Here is a 17,460-nt window from a genome sequence, read left to right on the forward strand (position 1 = left end):
CTCCCGCCCATCCGGGCCAGCGCGGCGGGGCCGAGACGGGCACCATGGCCGCGCCGGGGGCGGCGGGCGGCGGCAGAAGCGGTGCCCCCGCCGCCGAATGGGGCGGTTTCGAGGACAACATGCAGGTGGGGCCGGGCCGGGGGCGGCGGCAGGGCCGGGCCGAGCGGGTGCTGACACCGTGTCTGCCCCGGCACAGGGTGGCGGCTCCGCCGTCATCGACATGGAGAACATGGACGACACGTCGGGCTCCAGCTTCGAGGACATGGGAGAGATGCACCAGCGCATGAAGGAGGAGGAGGAGGAAGAGGCGGATGGCGAGGCGGGCGCCGGCGAGGAGGAGGACGGGGAGTTCCTGGGCATGAAGGGGCTGCGGGGGCAGCTGGGCCGGCAGGTCGCTGACCAGGTGAGCGCTGTTCCCCGGTCGTCTCCGGCCCCGGGGTCCCTGCCTGCCCGCCCGGCCCCTGCCCACTCCCTTCTCTCCGCAGATGTGGCAGGTGGGGAAGAGACAAGCCTCCAGGGCCTTCAGCCTCTATGCCAACATCGACATTCTCCGGCCCTACTTCGATGTGGAGCCCGTCCAAGTGCGAGCCAGGTGGGCAGCCCCCGGCGCGGGGAGGCAGCGGCTCCGTGCCTGCAGGAGTCTGGCTGTCAGCTCCGAGCGAGCAAGCAGCAGTGGGCTGTCGGCCCTGCAGGAAGACTCACGTATGGGCAGACACATTGTGCATTATCCTGCCCGCCTTAGGGAGGTCCTGTGGCTGGGCTGGCAGCCCTGTCACCTGGCATTGCTGCTGAGGATAGGAGAAGGGGCTCTTTTTGTACTTGGCTGCCCTATGTGGCTTCTCTTGGGTTTGCATCACAGTTGTGTCCAACGAAGCATAGTTTTGTGAGCCTTTCTGAGGAAAGCTGCCTTTCCTTCCTGCTGTTCTGTCAATGATCTCTCATAACTGAGTGGATCCCTAAACATTTTCATTGAATCTGCCCCTCCTCAGCAAAGTTAACCCACTGACAGTAAGGTTTTCCTTCTTTAGTGACTTTGCTTCACCCTTTAGAAAGAATCCTCTGTCCCTCAAGGCCTGTCAACACAATAGCAAACACTGGTAATGGGTATATGGTATCTTATACTTATGAAGCATTTTGTTAACTATCCTGTTGTTCTCCCTGCTGCTGTTGTCATTCCCTGCTTTCCTGTGATGCAGACTGCTGGAGTCCATGATTCCTGTGAAGATGATTAATTTCCCACAGGTGAGTTCCCTTTTGCTGAATCAGACTCCATGGCCAAGTGACTGTCCCACAGACTTGTAATAATCCATGTTATTAAGGACTGAGTTTGTTAGGTGTTCTTCTTCCTGAAAATGTTGGTGGCTCCTTTCCATGGTTATTCCAAACCTCAGTGTGCTGTCACCTAACCTCAGGTGATAACCCGGGTGATAAACTTCATCCAGTGCACTTTTCACATTGCCTGTGGTGGGGACCCTGATATTCACGGGCTCTAACCAAATTTTTCCTCACCTGTCTTCTCCTGTAGAAGATTGCAGGCGAGCTGTATGGACCCCTCATGCTGGTTTTCACACTGGTGGCCATTCTTTTGCATGGAATGAAGACCTCAGACACCATCATTGTATGTCGAGTTTCATTGATAAGTGGTAGACTGGGCTCTGGGTACAATAATGACACTAGAAAAGGAGAGGAAACCTCTTCTATAACTGAATAAGCATCCTGCTGAAAAGAAGATTGATTTGAGGATGTTGGTTTGGGGGTGGGAAGAAGGATGTAGCAGAAAGTCTTGACACTCTGCTGCTGGGAGAGCTTGGGGTGTAGGTCCTGTGGCCCCCTGAATGCTGCTGGGCAGCTATTTGATAATGCCTACAAAGTGTCTGGGACTCTCAGAGGTTAATTTGGGTACTGGCAGGTCACTCCTTTGAGTTCTCCTCATCCTGACACTGTCTCCACAGAGGGAAGGCACGCTGATGGGCACAGCCATTGGCACCTGCTTCGGTTACTGGCTGGGCGTCTCATCTTTCATGTATTTCCTGGCATATCTGTGCAATGCCCAAATCACGATGGTGCAGATGCTGTCACTGTTGGTATGTACTCATGGAGCTACCCTATGATGCACATTGGCTGTATGGTGTTCCAGAATAAGCTTTTCCCAAAGAACAGGAAAAGTCTTTGTAAACTGCTGGTCCCAGGTAACTGCACTGGGACAACCTGGAATTCCAGGATGTTCTGACCTGCCCTATCCCAGGCACAACAATAGTACAAAGAGGCAGTTCCTCATGCAGGTCTCCTGCTTTACACTTCCTCATTTGAGAACCTGGTGGTAAAAAGCCAGGAAACTCCAATTTCTCTGGGATTGGAGGATCTTTCCTCTGTTTCCCATGTTGTCACAATCTCTGACATACCTGTGAATCCTTCAGACAGATTATCTGTGTGTGAGCTGCTGTTGAAGTTGTTGTTCTGGTTGACTGTTCGGCAGTGAATGAGTGGTTTGTGAGGCTTTGCTGTGGTGAAGTGTTGCAGGAATAGGCTGTTCGTACTCTTGATCAATGGCCCTTTGTGTGGGACTGCTGCTCATAACATGGACATTTTTGTTTTGTCAGGGCTACGGTCTTTTCGGACACTGCATCACTCTCTTTGTCACCTATAATATCCACTTCCACTCCCTCTTCTATATCTTCTGGTTGGTTGTTGGTGGACTCTCTACACTACGAATGGTAAGGGACAGGCAGCCTGGGGTCCTTCTGGGACAAAAAAAGGGAGGGAAGTGTTTGCTTTCTGTTCCTTGGCCTGGTGTTTCATTTCACATCCCAACGAATTGCTGTGGAGAAAATTATGCTGCTGCATATTTTGGCCACTGCTATATGGAGGTGCTGCTTGGATTAATATCCTCACCCATTCTAACAGCTGCAGGAGGTTTATTTACTCCCTTACAGCCCTTGCTGCTGTGGAGAGCCATGCCTGAGCATTCTGAACTCTTGACAAGACTGGGCAAGGTTCACCTATACAAAACAGTGTCAAATTACTCCAAATTTGTTGGTGAAAACTGTGAAAAAGACTTAGTGTAGTGTTCCTGCAGATTCTCACTGCCTGACCTGTTCTTCCATGTGTTCCTGACTGCAGTGCCAGAGGCTCAGGTAGCAGGTGCCCTGTCTCTGATCACCTCCTCTCTCTTAGGTTGCTGTTTTGGTGTCACGCACCGTGGGACATACCCAGCGGCTCATCCTGTGTGGGACTCTTGCTGCTCTGCATATGCTTTTCCTCCTCTATCTGCACTTTGCTTATCACAAGGTGGTAGAAGGTAAGCAAGGGAGATACAAAGACATCCTGTTAGATCTGGGGGAAGACAAGTTGTTTTTTCTCTCTCTGAGAGAAAGGATGGACGGTTTGAATCTGTCCTTTGGGCATCTGTGCCAGTTTCCAACTCTAAAATCACTACCACTAGCTTTTTAGAAGAAGCTGTTCAAGTAGGGTAGCAGGTAAACATTGGGGTAGTTACTGTGCACTGAGTTTTAGCACTTAAGACCCAATTTGTGAGGCAGGATCCTAATTATTTCCCCACAAGTGAAGTGTAACAGCACTGACTGTTCTTGCATGCAGATGTCCAGCCCCTTCCTGAATATTGTTGAAGTCAGGTTGCTTTTCTCTGATCAGGAAATGTGTCATAAGTGTTTTTCCTTCTTTGTTTAACATCTTTTTGTATCTTTTGTTGTATAGCACAGATAGCAGAAGCTGTATCTTCCCCAGCTGGTACTGTTAACCAGGCCATGGATGTTCACGTCCTTTTTCTATCTCTTCTTCTTTTCTCCTAACGAAGTCTCAACTTGCTTAAAAAAAAAAAAAAAAAACCAACCAAAACTCTTCTCCCACCCCATCTCTAGAGAGTTTCCAGATCAATAAATATGCAATTCTGTAAGTGTGTTCTATGAGTTTAGGCAGCCAGACCCGTTTGTGATATTTCTGATAAATCTGCATAATTAGCATAATAGCATTACAAGTCCTTTTGGATATAAATCTTGCTTTTCCTGAATCTGTTTTTATGGCAAAGGTTCTGATCTGCAGCTTTTTGGCAGATGAAATAGAATAAAATATACTCCAAGTAATTTTCCTCAAAGCACTCCAAAACTGATTATCAATCTTGAGAGGGTAATTGACGGAGAATTGAGGACATTTGCATTGGTCTGTGTATTTCCTGCCAAGCATGGTCTGTTTGCATTGCAGTGACAAAAATTCCACATTGCAGCACAGCTGCAGCTCCTGATGTGAGTCTGCAAGTGTATTTCAGGATAAAAGAGAGTCTTGGTGTAAGAGCGAGATCTGTGCTGGGATGAAGTAGAAACATGATTTTATCAATTTCCCTCAGCAGGGCAACATCTCTGGCAGTACTTGCATTCAGGTCAAATGGCAGGGGACTGGATCTGACACCCTCAAAGCAAAAGGATCTGTGTTCCTTTTGGGAGCATGCAGTTTTCCTGCCCCGAGCACAAGCTCTGATGTGTACCCTGTGGTCTCTGGATGGAAGTGATTACTACTGTTCAGTCTTTGGGGCTAGATGTCTCCTCCCATTGCCTGCAAGTGCTTTGCCTGTTCTGGGCCCTGCAACCCTCAACCACTACCTGGAGAGAGAGAAAAGCAAGAAGAAATGTGCCATCTGCTGTCATCTGAACTAATTCTTGCCTTTCTCCCCCTTTTTCTGTTCTCCAGGTATCCTGGACACATTGGAAGGACCCAACATGCCACCCTTTCAGAGAGTTGCCCGAGACATTCCAGTTGTTTCCAATGCTGTATTGAACACAACAGCCAAAGCCATTGCATTGACCCTCTAGTTTTGCAGACTTGGACTTGCTTCCTTCACTACTTTTGGGGCTGCATAGGGCCACAGTAACCTGCTGCCTGTTAGGAACAGGACAAAACAGCAAGAAGACAACTTGGTTTTGTTTTCCTGGACCTGTCCTCTGCATTACGGTTTTGGGCAGCTGAGTGGACTCAGCAGAGGTGAGTCACACCTCAGTGACTCAGGAGAGCTGCACTCTTCCCCCATCCAGGTCTGGGCTATCTTCAGTAGAGTGGTTCTGTTGCCTGCATGTTTAGCTGGGATTTCCCAGCACAGTTTGTTCCTTAGCCCTCTTTCCGCTTGCTGATGTAACTCCAGGAGTATCTGCCCTGTTCCTGTCCTGAAGAGGGAAGAATTAAATTGATGTTGGTGCTGAGTGATGTCTTATGCTTGAGCCTGCTTGTCTAATGGGAGCGTGGTGTTTGGGTCTCTGCGCCTTCATCTGTCCTGTCCTAGGCTCAAAGCAGGATTCTTTGCATTTTCTGCTGTCCTTTTTCAAATGTTCTGTGCTACATGTCCTGTTCTGGGGACCTTTTTCAAAGGCATAGTAGTTCAAAAGGCACAGGAGCTTTACCTCCTCTGGTGATTTTCAGGAACAGCACAGTGTTTAACCACATGCTCTTTCTTGTCATGTTCCATATTGATCCTTCTCTCTTCACTTGGTCCAAGCTGCTATCTCACCTCAGCATCCCTTCTGCTCTGTATGTCAGAAATGTATCTGTCCCCATGCTTTCACTGTACCTTTTGTTCCTCCCACCCTTCTGCCCCTGTTACTCTGTGTACATGCAGGGCAGCATGTTTGTGCATGGTCTTCAGTGGATATTTCTATTAGGAGGCCAGTTCAGCCCCTTGTGCTGCTGGCCCTCATGTCTCCCAGCCATGGGACTGTCACCTCTGGGCAGGAGTGGCATTCTGTTCCCCAGACACCCATTCTGTTATGTGCTGCCTGGCTTTTCAAGCTGAGTCTAGGCCTTTGTTTGAAAAGACTCTTGGGGCCTTGAGGGTCTCTGGGAAGCTTTTCTCTGGTGTTTCCATTTTAACAAAGGGAGAAATAGCAGAGCGTGTAATGGAAATAGAGTGGCCATATTAATCTCCAGTGTATTGATGCAGGAAATCTCCAGTAAGGATGGATAAGCAGAGCAGCCCAGTCTAGGTTTACCTGCACTGCAGCAACTCACAACTGAGTAGTTCAGCCTTCCCTCACTGCTCAAACTTCTACTGGTCTGCAAGTAGAAGCTGTTAGCTGGTAACTGGCTTTCATCTTTTCTCTTCTGTGGTTCTGGATGTCTGAGGGAGAGGAGCCACCCCTCAGAGAAGTTCATCTTTAAACTTGGGCAGAAAAAAAACCAAGCCCTTCCTTGGTGTGCCCACAAGTGCACAAGGAAGTATGTCAGAACTGCACTCTTTGGTCCCTTGTTTATATTGATGGGAGAGGATGCAGCTGTAGTGGCATTCAGACTACTGCCAAGGTGCAGTGAAAGAGAGGAAGACAGTGCCAGCTACTGTAATCAGGTTTTTCATCTGCTTCAGTTGAAAAAAATGTCACTGGACAGGACTTGATTATTTTCAGTCACAGACCTACTTTCCACTATTTGCTTATTTCCCACATTCATAATTTGTTCCCCTTTCAAGAGCAAAAAGCTTCACTGCTAACAATCACATGTGTAACAGACAGGTTCCCTCACTCTCTTCTCCCCTTCTGACCCCCTTCCTTGGGAGACATTTTGGCTGAAGAACAGCACTCGGAGCAAGCTACTTGGGGGAATTGTTAATTATTTTGGCTGTTAGTCTCCATGGGGGTTTTTGGACCAATTGAACCACTTTAAGCTCCTAGAATTTCTATTACTTCAAAACTTGACAAAATGGAAGTGTTAGTTTGTAATGCCGCTTCTGGTATTTCCCTCTTTCTATCTCTATGGGAGGTTTGTTTCTAATTCCAAGTTCTTGCCCTGGCAGCCTAGAATGGATCTATTTCTCTTGGTGCAAACTCTGGAAGTACTGGCAGGGGGGAGGAAAGGAGAAAGAGACAATTGTCACTGGAGTAAGTTCAGCTGAGAGAAAAAAATCATTCTGCACCAAACTTGTACCATTGCTGATCTGTGACACAATTGGAGAACATCTGTGCTCCCTCCTGCACTGAGCCACTGAGCTGAACCAGAGGGGTGAAGCTGTGCCCTGTGTTTTCACTCAAAGCACAGAGGAGAGCAATGAGCAAACTCCTCATGCTTCCCCTGAGCAGCTTATGTGTTGTGTCATCTGGGGACATGATCAGGGTGACAACCAAACACCCTCTTGGAAACTGTGGGGCTTGCTCTGCTCCAGTTCTTTGGCCCTGATTAATTCTTTGTGCAGCAGCAGCTGGAAGCTGAACTGTTCTTTACTGCCAGAAATTCAGTACTCGGCTGAGAGCTCCAGCATTGCCTTTCACTGACAGAGAAGGACATGTTTTTTCAGAGAAATGTGTGCATGCTGCAGTTCCAGAGAGCATGCTGAGCATGCAGGCTTAATGAAGTCCTTGTGGGAGGGCATCTCAATGCTTACTCAAGTCTTCTAGTTATCAGAGCAAGCCTTACAACCCTATCATGCAATACTATCTCTCTGTTTCTTGCCTGAGCTCTTGCAGCAAATTTCAAATCATTTTTGCCCTCCTCCCTTGCAGCAAATCTGAAATAACCCACTCACCATTTCCACCTTTTGAGTAAAGGCAGCTCTGTGCCCCTCTTTATTAAATATGGAACAAACATATAAAGCTGTCAGATTAGAAAGAGAAAGCTGTATATTAAAGCTGAAAATGAGTATTAAAGCATCTGTGATCTCTTCCTCTTCTATTCAGTACCTGAGAGTCCAACTCTTCTTACAGTCTATCCTTGTTGCACTAATGGTCACCTTAGTTGTGATTTTGGGTTACAGGTAGGCTCTTTCTTCTCCCATTTGTTTCCTTTCCTGTCTCTACTCTCACTGTAGTTGCTGTTCATCCACTATTTTTCTCTGTTTATGTGTTACCTCTCAGTGGCATCACTCTTTCTGCCCCCAGTAGATAAACAATAAATGACCTTCCTTATACTTGCTGGGTAACTGCACATGACAAGGAAGAAATACCTAGTTCTACACAAAATAGCATTGCCAAAGTCCCCTCTGCATAGCCCTGCATTAGGTTTGGTGAGCCAAAGCTTTGGACCATTAGGTCCTGTGCCACTTTTTCAATGAATTGAGCATAAAGTAGGTGGGATACTTGTCTCCTCAATGTGCTCTGGCTCCTGACAACAGGCAATGATGAGGCACTAGGGCATCTTCACCAATGTTTTGAAACTGCTGCTGTCAAATGGAAGTGGGACATGTCCCAAGGGCTCTCCTCTGAGCACCTCTCTAATAATAGTCTGTTTAAAAAAGCATGGGTTGAGTAGTGCCTGGAGGTAATTGAGAGGTGCATCTGAGTGTAGCCTTCTAGTTGACCTGTATACAGTAGCAGCAGCTGGGATTTTCTTGGCTATCCCCTGCCTATAACTCTGAAACCCAGTCTTCTGTCCCTTACCATCTTGCAATATGTAGGATCACATTCTCACCTGGGTCTTTTAATGTGACCTGAGACATGAGCTGCTCCTTTTCTGAAAGCCACAGTACCGCAGCTCTACCACAGCTGGATGCTTGCAGCTGCTGTTCATATTGCAGCACAGATGAATTGCGAGGCCAGTAGTTTGTTCTTGGTGTCTCTTGCAGGAACAATATCAAGGTCATGCATCTCTGTGCAACAGGGAAAGAAAGAGGAGGGTGTGTAGGTACTCTAGAGAACAGCATGGATTACTTAAAGGGTGTGGTGATACCCACATTGGGAGTTTAAGCAAAAGTCTTAAAGCCGCTGCTCCCTCTGCCTCATCCAGGACCTAACATGCATCCTCAGCTCAGGTGATCTCCTCCTCTATTTCAACGGAGGAGAAGTGCTCCATATCTCCCTCCACACCCTAGTTTTCTTTTCACTTTCCATCCCCTCTCCTGGGCCCTGGCCTGCAAATCAAACAGAGGAGCCTGTTTTTTCCCAGTGCTACCCACTGGGCTGGAATTCATTTGAGCACTGCTATATGCAGCAGCCAGATTAGTTACGTGCAGAAAGCTGCCTACTTAGGCGGTTTAACCTAATTTCCACATCACTGCCTTCCTTTCTCAGCTCAGTGAAGTTGAAAACGCAGGGGCCCTGCTTCCTATTTCTCTCCAAGAACAGGATTACTCAATGGGGAGAGAGGGGACAAATCCCTGTGATCCATACCTGTGAATTAGCAGGAGGTGGGGTGTGCCCCACTTACCTCAGGTCAGGCTGAGGGCAGAGGCTGTGTGCTCGGGGATAAGGAAGTTTGTGGCCCTTCCCCAGCCCTCCAGTTTCACCTCCAGGCAGCAGCCTCCAAGCACTGGCTCTTGCACGCTCTGGGCTATGAGGAGCAGATCAGATTGACCTCGCCACTAAGTCATGGGTTGAGGATTCAGGTTTAGTGAGTTTAAGTATTAAAAGCCGCTGAAGCCATGGAACACCACAGTTTCTCAGACCAAGCATCCAGAGTGCACCATGGCCCCAATGGCATGGGCCTCTTTCACCAGGTGGGAGCAGGGCTGGCATGGAGAGCCTTTCCCAGGTGCTTCTTACGCCCTCCCTCCCCTCCTGCACCCCCAGTGTCGGGGACCCAGCCCGGCCGGCCCTGGCCCCGCCATCTCCTCAGGGCAGCGGGCAGGTGCCATCGGGCGCTGCCGTCGCCCCTCGCGGGCTTTGAGTGGCGTCGGGGCCCAAGATGCCGGGCGGGATGCCGGGGTGGGATGAGGGATGCCGGACCCCCCCTCTACGCCTGCTCCGTTGCGCGGGGAGGCGCTGGCCGGGCGGGGAGGAGGGCTCGGAGCGGCGGCCGGGGGAAGGCGGGGCGGCCCGGCAGGTGCGGGCGGAGCGGGGCGGGGACCCGCGGGACTGCCCGGCCCCCGCCCGGCGCTGCGGGGCGGCGCGACCCTGCGGCCCGGTGCGGATCAGCCCCCGCCGATGGCTGCCCTCGGTCACACCGCCCCGCCGGGCGGAGCGGGGCGGCCCGGCGACCGCCGGTGAGGCAGCGCGGTGCCGCCCCCGGGGCCGCGGTGGGCCGGGCCGGGACTGCCCGGCAGCGGCGGCGGCAGCAGCGGCGGCGCCCGCCCCGGCCCGCAGCGCGGCTCTCCCCCGGCGCCCGGGCTGCGCGGCCCCGGGATCGGCGGCACTCCGAGCCGGAGGAAGATGCTGCCGGGGTCTATCCAGATCTCCGGGGAGACACTGTCAGGGGCGGAGATCCGGGACATCTGCGAGAGCCTGCGGGAGAACTCGGTGCGGCTGCTGTCGCTGCGGGGCTGCCAGCTCTCCGAGCGGGACTTCGGGCACGTCTGCCGCGGGGTAGCCGAATCCCGCTCCCTCGCTCAGCTCAACCTCAACCTGGGCATCGTCTCCAACATCAACCGCGTCAAGCAGCTGGCCGAGGCCCTGAAGACGAACCGCTCCGTTCAGTCCCTCTTGTGAGTACAGTGCGGCGGCGGCTGCCGAGGGGGTGCCGGTCCTCTCCCGGGCGGGGACGGCTTTTTTGGGGGACTCTCAGCTCGGGGCCAGTCCCTGAATTTGAGTCTTGTCGGAGGGAAAATGACCTTGGTGCTGCGGAGGATAAGCCCCTGCCCATCACCTGGCTGGGAGGGAGCCACCTCTGCCCCCGCCGGCTGGGCACGGCCCTACCTCCCAGTCTCGGTCTTCCAGCCCCGGTGGTGGGGCTGCCCCTTCAACGCTGGCATTCCCTGCACCACTCGTCCCGGCCGGGAGAGAAGGGCCACCGTAGCGGTCAGCCGACCCTAGTGACAGAGACTTCCCAAAGCTTTTTGCCCACTTGGGGTTAGTATTTGTCATCCACCTCATTAGACTGCTTCTTCCTCCCTGTCAGGTTAGTTAGCCCCCAGGAAGAAGGCTCCGTAGTAATTTTCCCTTTTACCTGCACAGCCTCCATGGGAGTCCCTTGACAGATGCAGGCTTGGCCCTCCTCAACCCTGCTCTCTCCATCCACCCTTCGCTGGTGGCTCTGGATCTAGGAGACTGCATGCTGGGTGATGAAGGCATCAACCTTATCTGTGGGCTCCTGCCGCCTGATGGGGCCAAGTCTGGTAAGCACCAGGGGCTGTGGGCTGCTCAATGACTGGTGGAGCTTTCATATAGATCAGATGTATGCAGCACTAAATCCTCAGCCCTAGAGGAAGCAGGCTCTACGGTTTGCCAGGGCTAAGGATTTATTTCCCCTAACTTAAGAAAAGCAGATAAGCCAAATAATAGATGAGTGATTCCCTTGGGCAGGTTTGGGCTTTCTGCTACTGATCTCTCCTGCTAGCAGTTTGGAGTTCAGGGACTAACAGGTTGTTTCTGGTTCATGTCAGCAGCATTGAAACTGGAGGAGAGGAGAGCTTGGACTTGGAATTTATTATTTTGCATTTGTGTGTTGATAATCACCATAGATAAATATATTGTGTGCCCCTACCTGAGCACTTAGCTTTATTATGAGTGCCTGGGAGTTGTCCCTGCTTGCGGGTGCACTCCATGAGTGTGTAGTTGCATAGTCACAGCCTTCGTGCCGACTCAGGTCTTTGCAGGGAATGATCTTTGGTGGTGTGAGGCCAGTGACCCATTCAAGCTGAGAGCTGGCATGTGCTGAGGTAATACCACTCCTTTCTTCTGACCCTCAAAGTGCTTTCCACCTTTTCCCAGCACCTCCTCCTCTGTGTGTGCACAATGCAACTGATGCTGTTATCTCTCCTGGCCACCCCTCTCAGGTGCAGGCTTCAGAGCCTACTGTCCCTGTTATCCTCTCTCCAGCCTGTCACTTCATGCCACCTTCTTTGCCCAGTCAGTTGTCTCACACACCCCTTAGTTTCCATTGTGTTTGCTATTTAGGGTAAGCAGGATGCAGGTTGGGAGAGCAGATAAATGAGGCAGTTGCAGCACGGTTAGATGAAGGGCCACAGCTGAAGGCAGTGAAATATTTCACTGATCACTGAAATATGTGATGACAGTTGTCAAAGCAGACCAAGCCCTTAAGCCCTACAGAGTACAGGGGACACAACCCAAAGCTGTTCTGGTGGGCTGAACAAGTTCTCCTGTGACTGCTTTGGGGACCCTAAGGCTCTGGTTTGGCTTCTCTCTCTTCTCCAGGCCTCAAAGAGCTAACACTGAGCGCCAACCCAGGCATCACAAGTAAAGGCTGGGGACGCCTAGCCATTGCAGTGGCTCACAGCTCACAGCTCCGCGTGCTGAACCTGGACTACAACCCCCTAGGTAAGCTGGGGGCCGGGGACGAGGAGCACACCTGCCTCTCAGCATTTGTGTGATTTGCACCAGTGGGTGGCCAAGGACCAAGCTCTGGAAAGGCGGTAGAGCATCAACAGCAGGATAGGGCAGTTCCTTGCATAGGTGCTCTCTGTTCCCCAGCAGCAAGTTAACCCTGCCAGGCACCTTCAGCTGTAGGAGAAGCCACCCTCACTGCTCTGCTTCTGTGAGGTGGCCACATGCCCCGCAGGGAGGTGCAGAAAGGTGGCTGTGCCTTGCCCACTCCACTGCCTTTGTCGTCATGTTTGACCCTCCATGTCTTCCTTTTTCCTGAAGCCCTGGGTGCTGAAGCTGGCTTGGCAGATGCAGTATGTCCCCACGCTCCCCCCTTCATCTTCCTGGAGGAGCAGGGAGGAGGAGGAGGAGAGCCTGGCACTCGTTGCCATAGAAACAAACTCTCTCCCGCTCTGCTGCAAGGTGGTGAAGAGGAGATTGGGCCATGCCTGAGCATCAGGATGACACTCCCCTCCTCAACCTGTCTGCCAGCAGAGCCTCCCCCAGGCCCTCTTCTCTGCCCAGGTACCTCCTCTTGGACAGGAAAAGCCCCAGGTGTTACTTGACAGTTTGGGTTTTGTTCCAAGAGAAGGTGTCTCAGTTGTATGGCATCTTGACACTCGACAGAGAATGTCAGAACACATTCTGGAGTCGTCTCTTCACCGACATCAATCTTCAATGCTCCTCATCATGCTGCATCCCCTGTCAAAGTCTACCCCCTTTCCAGGGAGGCAGTCTGCCAGCTGGTGCAGAGTCCTCTGTCTGACTCCAGCCTTTCCCTAGACTGAAGTATTCAGCTGCTATTCTGTGTCTGGGATGCCCTACAGGAACTGTTAAAGGCCCTTGCCTCCTTGAGCAGGAAGGAGATTTGGGAAGATATGGTTCTTTGGGGAATAAAACCAATCTCACAGTGTTCCTTTGTGTTCCCCTGATAATCAGTGACTGCTCCCATAACCACAAAATGGTGCACCTTTCCTTGTCTCTTTTCTCAGTTAACAGCTTTTTTTCCACCATGAGAAGTAACAGATTTGGAAGGCTGTCTGATGGCAGAAATACTCAGAGGATGTTCCCATGACAGCCCCAGGCACATGAGGGCATGTGGCATTACATGAGGGAAGGCGGGCACTGCTGACAGGCCTGGTTTGCTCCTCCCACAGGTGACCAGGTAGCCGGGATGCTCGCTGTCGCTGTGGCCTCCAGTCGAACCCTCGAAGTGCTGGACTTGGAGGGAACAGGACTTACCAACCAGTCAGCTCAGGTATGGGAGCCCACAGTCACTCTACAGCATCACGGGCACCTCAAGGGCCCAGGTCTGGGGTGTCTGCAGAGGCCCCAGGACCCACACCTGCCTCCAACCACACGCTGGAGTCCACATGCACCCTCTTCCCTCTCTGCACCCAGGGGGGTTCTTGCTTTCCAGTGGCTTTTTCTTGGAAGAAATGGGGTTGGATTTTTGGCTGAGAATCAGAACTAAATCTCTGTGGACAAACACAGGCCAAGGCTCAGTTTCACAGACTCTCCTCTCAGATCTCCAGCTTCTACTGGTAAGAGGGAATGGACCTGGATATGTAACAGCAACAGTGTAGAGCACTCCCTTCTTCTTTAGATAGAGCCAGAAAATCCAAACTCAGCTCTTCCCACAGGAAGATGGGAAGTTCTCAGTCTCTCATAAAGCCTGATGAAGGGAGGTCAAGGGAAGGTAGAAGTAAGGAGAGGAGGGCTGGAGTTCGCAGGGAGACAAAGCACTGACACTTTCTACTCAGCCCTTGTGATGCTTGTCAGCCTGTTTATCTTATTCTCCCCTCAGACCTTGCTGGACATGGTAGAGAATTACCCCACAGCCCTACGGACACTCATCCTGGCAGAGAACAACATTAGTCCTGAGCTGCAGCAGCAGATCTCTGATCTTCTCTCAGAGGGCGAGGAAGAGGAGGAGACAGAGCTCCATGAAGTCACAGCCAGGGAGAAGAACCCCTGGATCTGCCAGAACAGTAAGAGCTCTGGGAGTTGGGCTGGGGGGCAGAAGCTGAGGGGCTCCTGTGGTGTCTTGGGTGTTTCCAGTGCCACTGGCCTCTTGCAGTGGGGCTGGTAAATGCGTCTGTCCCTTTTCCCCATGAACTGGAATGCATACAACCTCCATGGAATGCATACAACCTCCATGGAATACAAACAACCTCCATGGAATGCATACAACCTCCATGGAATACATACAACCTCCATGGAATACAAACAACCTCCATGGAATACATACGCCTCCAGGCATGACCTTCAATGTTAAACAGCGTTGGGCTGTGCCTCTCTTGGAAAGGCAGCCTCCAAGGACAATGCGGCTGCTGCAAAGAGTGGAAACGGTACCTCTGAGACATTTTTCCTGATGCTGCAGGAACAAAATCTGAAAGTCTTAAAACTCAAGGGCAGGAATATTAAAGTTCTTGGGAGTCTTTGCCAAATATCCTAGCCAAAACTTGTGTCATTCCTCACTGTTTCCAGAACCTCTTTGCAATCTGCACAGCATCAGCTGTTCCTAGCTCTATATCCCAAACATGTGAAGGGTTAGCCAGGTGCCACTGTCTGTCTGTTGCTTGTAATGGAAAAAAGGTGTATTACAGAGATAGCAGTAGTTTGTGTAGTGTAGATAGCAGTAGTCTGTGTAGTTTGTATATATGATATTGTATTTTGTTATGCCTACCTTGTGATCCAACTGGTTTGAGGGTTTGCTTTTTTTTTACCTTCATTCGTCTTTCACCCCTCACAATTCTCATATCAGACTACCAATAGACAAGCACAACCAATCCTTGAGCCTCAAAACATCTGGATCCTCATCTGTTAAACCCATAAAAATAATTTAGTGACAGTTTGGCCAAGTTTTGGATTTAGCTTCCAGAAATTGATTCCTGAAATAGAGATTCCCCTGCAGTAGTTTTGAATGTGCAGGACTGCCACTAGAGATCTCCTCCCTCCCACCCAGGAAAAAAACAGGGTTTTTTTCAGTTTCAAAAGGCTTCTGGATGGGAAACTGGTACCCTGCTAAGTTTCTTACTTGCTATGCAGGCCCATTCTCCTTGCAGTTGATTCACTTGCTGTGGGGAGAGTTGCAGTGTTCCTGGCTGTGGCTCTGAGCCATGGCAGAGCCAGCAAGCTGCCCTCACCTCCCCGAGGCAGGCAGGGCAGGGCTGCACAAACCCTCCATTCATGCAGTGCAGAAAGTCAGTATTTCCAGGCCTCTGCTGCTGTAACATGGCTGATTGCCCACAGCATTCCCTGCTCTTGGGAAGGCAACGCCACCACCCTGTGTGGTGTTGGTTGGCTTGCAGCCTGAAGCCTGCCCCACCTGGACACTATCTCTCTACTGAAAAACACTCGATGAGGGTAGAATTAAAGGCCTGTGCAGGGTTGGGTAAGGGCACGGCTGGCCAGTGCAACCAGGATCACCTGCATGTTGGGGATACTCAGACCTGATGTTCCTCTGGGCTCTGGCTGCTGTCTCTGCTTTCTCCCCATCCCCAAAAATCGATTTTGTTCTGCTGTGTAGCCAGAACAGGCCTAGTTCCTACTTAATCTCACACTTCTCTCAGCAGTTTTCTTCCCTCCCTGCTGTGTTTTAATTCCTCATCCTCACCTCTGGATCTGGAGTACAGCCCTGCGCTCTCTGGCAGCCCGAATGGCTCATGGTTCTCTCCCTCTCTCCACACAGATTCCAGCTCCCAGATGGTCCTGATGACATCAGGCCTCGGTGACAGCCTCCTGGCAGAAACAGAAATGTAGCTGGGCTACCCTGCCTGCTTCTGCCGAGAGAGAGCCCCGTGCACCCGCCAGCCCCAGCCTCCGCTGGGCTCCCCAGCCCTCTTCTCACACATCTCACCTCCTGTCGATGCCTCCCTCGGCTCTGAGCGCAGGAGCCCGCTCCAAGCGAATCTCTACACACGTCTCTGTGTCGTCACACGCCTCGTCGGCCGCTTGTGATTGTCCCCGTCGCCGCATGTGTAGCTCTCGCCGCCCTGCCACCCCCACGCCCGGCTGCGCCCACAGGGCGCAGGCTGTATTTATTCAGATGTGTATAAGAGATGTCCTTTCTATCGCTTGTACTGCTGTTGCGATGAGACTTTTATAAAGGTCACATATGTGGTGGCACCACTCGGCAGCGTCCGCCTCCGCCACTGTGCGACCCCGGGAGGTGCCGGCAGGGATGGGCAGGGTCTGGGAGGTGCCGGCAGGGACGGGCAGGGTCTGGGAGATGCCGGCAGGGACGGGCAGGGTCTGGGAGGTGCCGGCAGGGACGGGCAGGGTCTGGGAGGTGCCGGCAGGGACGGGCAGGTGCCGGCAGGGACGGGCAGGTGCCAGGCACGGGCAGGCGCTGTGGGCCCGGCCAGGCCAGGCCCGGCCAGGAGCTGCGGGCCCGGAGCGCCGGCAGGGGGCGCCAGCCCCTCGCCTGCCGCTAACGGGCTCTGCCGCGCCTCCCCGACTCGGTCCCGGCCCTGGGGACAGGTCGGTGACAGCCTAATTTTCTGTCCCCTAGGCCCTCCCTCGGGCCAGGAGGAGCGGGCTGGGCTAATCTAGCTCTGCAGGGAGCTTGACACCAGCCGTGCACACCCTGGTGAAGGCTTCAGCCCACACCAGCACCGTGGTTGCAATGCCTGCACTTTGCCAAGCGTCCCTTGCTGACAAGGAAGATCGTGTTTCAAGGCTCAGATTAGGCTAGAAGATTAAATTGTGGTAGCAGCTGCTACTCAAAGGAACAAGGAATAAAATCATTAATTACGAGGACAAAGAAACAAGACACTCTTTCTAGCATTAGGCTTGCATGCAGCAAGTTCAGAAAGGCACAGGCAGCCTAACTTGGGAGAGGAAGAAAATTCATCACAGCCTTCTGACCTCTGCAGCACCCTTCAACATGAAAAAGAAATAATTCGTCTGTATCAGGATCCTGCAGGAACTCTCTGCCTCATATTTGGAGGGCTTCCTGACTGGGCTATATCCAGTCACCCCCAATCCTCCCTCCTCACACGAAATACTGAATCTAGAATTATAAACCTCTTAGGAACCCCAGCAAGGGGGTATGTTATGTAGTCCCAGTTTCTGAAGTGAAGTGATACTCTCAGATGACTCCAAAAGCTGAGTCTCCAAGAAAACCAACAACTATTAAAAGGATTACCTCCACCTTATCCTACACTAGATGAGAATGTGGAGGTGGGCCAAGGCAGTACATCAGCCAGTACAGCCAGCAAAATCTGTGAAATGGGGTAGGCAGAAACTTACGAGTAACACTGAGGGGTAATACATC

At 51.8% G+C, this 17,460-nt stretch overlaps 2 protein-coding genes across 3 annotated transcripts; both read left to right on the top strand.

Annotated features, from left to right (window-relative positions):
• Positions 1 to 11: 11 nt before the first annotated feature.
• Positions 12 to 5,207, top strand: YIPF3 (Yip1 domain family member 3). Of its 2 annotated transcripts, none has more exons than XM_053937102.1 (9): positions 12 to 125; positions 197 to 403; positions 486 to 592; positions 1,197 to 1,242; positions 1,526 to 1,618; positions 1,953 to 2,084; positions 2,601 to 2,714; positions 3,175 to 3,298; positions 4,702 to 5,207. In XM_053937102.1, the coding sequence occupies exons 1-9, from the start codon at positions 45 to 47 to the stop codon at positions 4,821 to 4,823; spliced, it is 1,026 nt and encodes a 341-aa protein (XP_053793077.1). In that variant the 5' UTR covers positions 12 to 44; the 3' UTR covers positions 4,824 to 5,207. The 2 variants fall into 2 exon arrangements, with proteins under 2 accessions (XP_053793077.1, XP_053793078.1); XM_053937103.1 differs by having other exon boundaries at positions 51 to 121.
• A 4,752-nt stretch (positions 5,208 to 9,959) lies between these two features.
• On the top strand, positions 9,960 to 16,313 carry LRRC73 (leucine rich repeat containing 73). The gene is made up of 6 exons (XM_053937104.1): positions 9,960 to 10,342; positions 10,812 to 10,972; positions 12,012 to 12,134; positions 13,337 to 13,437; positions 13,987 to 14,170; positions 15,874 to 16,313. The coding sequence occupies exons 1-6, from the start codon at positions 10,071 to 10,073 to the stop codon at positions 15,942 to 15,944; spliced, it is 912 nt and encodes a 303-aa protein (XP_053793079.1). The 5' UTR covers positions 9,960 to 10,070; the 3' UTR covers positions 15,945 to 16,313.
• Positions 16,314 to 17,460: the final 1,147 nt, after the last annotated feature.

This window comes from Vidua chalybeata, chromosome 3, assembly GCF_026979565.1.
Source record: "Vidua chalybeata isolate OUT-0048 chromosome 3, bVidCha1 merged haplotype, whole genome shotgun sequence".
NCBI classification, from domain to species: domain Eukaryota; kingdom Metazoa; phylum Chordata; class Aves; order Passeriformes; family Viduidae; genus Vidua; species Vidua chalybeata.